Here is a 2467-nt window from a genome sequence, read left to right as displayed (position 1 = left end):
TTGGGTGGGGCGGGGTCTCAGGGAATCACGGGGCGGTGCAAACAGCAATGATTGCCGGTTGGCCTTGCCCCAGATAGGTCCCTGAGTCTCTGTGTCCCATGGCCCCATGCAGGAACAATAAACGCTACAAGCACCTCTGCGAGAAAGCCGCCCTCACATTCCGGCCCAATGCCAGACAGTCCAATTTCTCTCTGTATGAGTCTGGGTCCCCAGATTCTTGCCTGGAACTGGATTTCAGAGCAGTCGGGAGCTTATATTTCCCTCCCAATTGAAAAAGACAACAGCGTACCCAGCTGCCAGCCCTTTCGTACACGCTTCCGTACCTCCACACTTCCATACCTCTGCACCTCCTACCGGACTCAGTGCGCTTTTCTCTTTCTTCTAGTTGTAGAATTTCCACTCAGCCAGCCTTCCTGTGGTTCTGGATGATGTCCGTTTTGTCTTTTAGTTGTATTTTTGAGGTGGTTGTGCGAGGCAGCAATTTCCGGTGTTTACCTATGCCACCATCTTGGTTTCCCTTACACTATCTTTTACTGATTAAAAAACTTAGTAATTATAAACTTAAAAAAAATAGACAATTTCATGTAGGTACCTTTTGCAGTTGTTGAGTTTCGCTTGTTGCCTCCTGGCAGGAGTGAAGAAAACTTGTTGACACAGTAACCACTCTTGGTGTAGGCACTGGTAGAACCCTATTTGGAAAGAAAGGTACCATTAGACATCAGTTCTCCTCACACTCTTGCTCCCACACTCTGCAGAGGTATCATCAGCCTAAAGATGGCTTTCAAAAAATCTTCCTACAGGCAAGTATTTCAATCCCCATGCCAGGCACAGCTGCTGTGGTGGACAAGGAACATGAAGTGCAAAGAATCCCTCTTACTACAGACAAGGCAATGGTGATGAAAGAGGAGGCAGCTACTCACCCTGGAGGCCACGATAAGCGCTCTTTTTCCAACAGGGCACACAACCACAATCCATTCCTGCCCCAAATCCGAAGGGACGTCAATTAACCACTCAGAAAGCATCAACTGGGAACACAAAATATGGTGTTAAAAATCAGCAGGGGTGTGCTGCTCCACTATTTACAATGACAAGGAATCTATGTACTATCTATATACATAAAAGCTAATATGCTAAGTGTCCCACTGCCCGTCCAACTGGTCGCTATGACACACACTGGGGACAGACGCTCAACGCAGAGCTGCCGAGCTGCAGTGAATTGGCAGCGGCGGTTCTCGGGTGACGCACCCTGAAACTATAGTGGAGGGAGCCCAATTCCTCGCAGGGCCGCGCGATTCCACCTTCAGCCGTGGGTTATGTTGTTGCTGGGGCACTGTCGGCCCTGAATCTGGTTTACTGGAATCTGGTTTATTGCACACTTGCTACGACAGCAACTTTGCAGGGTGCCCTCTTGCACTCGGGGACCCCTCGGGGGATGTCGGAGAGCCGATTTCGGCCCAATCCCCACAGGCCAGGTCGAGGGACCCCACCTGCTGGAGGGACCCCGCTCACTCTACAGACACCTTTTGAGCCATGGAGCCACACCAGGTGCAGCTGGCCAGCCAGGGAGGGACTGGGGGACGTTGGCTCCAGGGCATGTCCGGCCCGTCTCGCCCAGTCCTGCCCTGCCGGCCACCTTCGAATTAATTTCCTTTCAAGGTGCATGAATCTGTGCACTGGGTCACTAGTATTACATATCTATAATGAAAATACAAGTTAAAGAATGATGGCAGAAAAGACTGACAGTGGAGCCTCCACCCTACCTGTTATTAGCAGTCCACTAGTCTCCTGCTCAACTGATGGGATGGAGGCTACTCACTGTGAACTTCAACTTCTCTCCTCACCTTCATTACCTGCATTTATACCCATTCTTACTACCTTGCCTTCTAGACCTGGGTGATGGAACCCTCTTCCTTTCCTTACTTTGTCCACCAACCTACCATTACCATAATTATTATGTTCCAGGGGCTATGCCTTAATGATAAGGTCCCTGACATTGACATGCTCTTAAACTAGATCATTCTTTCCCAAACTGGTGATACAAACACTATACTAAAGAATATTAGGGCACTAGCAGGTTTGGCTCAGTGGATAGAGTGTCAGCCTGTGGACTGAACGGTCCCAGGGTTGATTCCAGTCAAGGGCACATGCCCAGGTTGTGGGCTTGATCCCCAGTAGGGGGCATGCAGGACAGCTGATCAATGATTCTCATCATTGATGTTTCTATCTCTCTCTCCCTTCCTCTCTGAAATCAGTAAAAAAATAAAAATAGCCCTAACTGCCCTAACTGGTTTGGCTCAGTGGATAGAGCGTCGGCCTGCGGACTGAAAGGTCCCAGGTTCGATTCTGGTCAAGGGCATGTACCTTGGTTGCGGGCACATCCCCAGTAGGAGGTGTGCAGGAGGCAGCTGATCGATGTTTCTCTCTCATCGATGTTTCTAACTCTCTATCCCTCTCCCTTCCTCTCTGT

General features: G+C 49.7%; 1 protein-coding gene across 3 annotated transcripts in view; it reads right to left on the bottom strand.

The window, feature by feature from the left end:
* Nucleotides 1-2467, bottom strand: part of SNUPN (snurportin 1) — a 44483-nt gene that overhangs the window by 22672 nt on the left and 19344 nt on the right. For all 3 annotated transcript variants that reach the window (XM_005882750.2, XM_005882751.2, XM_014530471.1), the window contains 2 exons: nucleotides 921-1025; nucleotides 593-689 (listed from right to left, as the gene is read on the bottom strand). In XM_005882750.2, the coding sequence (XP_005882812.1) occupies nucleotides 593-689; nucleotides 921-1025 (202 nt within the window). The remainder of the gene's footprint in view (nucleotides 1-592; nucleotides 690-920; nucleotides 1026-2467) is intronic.

Source organism: Myotis brandtii, unplaced genomic scaffold (genome assembly GCF_000412655.1).
Source record: "Myotis brandtii unplaced genomic scaffold, ASM41265v1 scaffold74, whole genome shotgun sequence".
NCBI lineage: Eukaryota > Metazoa > Chordata > Mammalia > Chiroptera > Vespertilionidae > Myotis > Myotis brandtii.
Note: the sequence above shows the minus strand (reverse complement) of the source record. Positions and strands in the feature narration are given on the sequence as shown.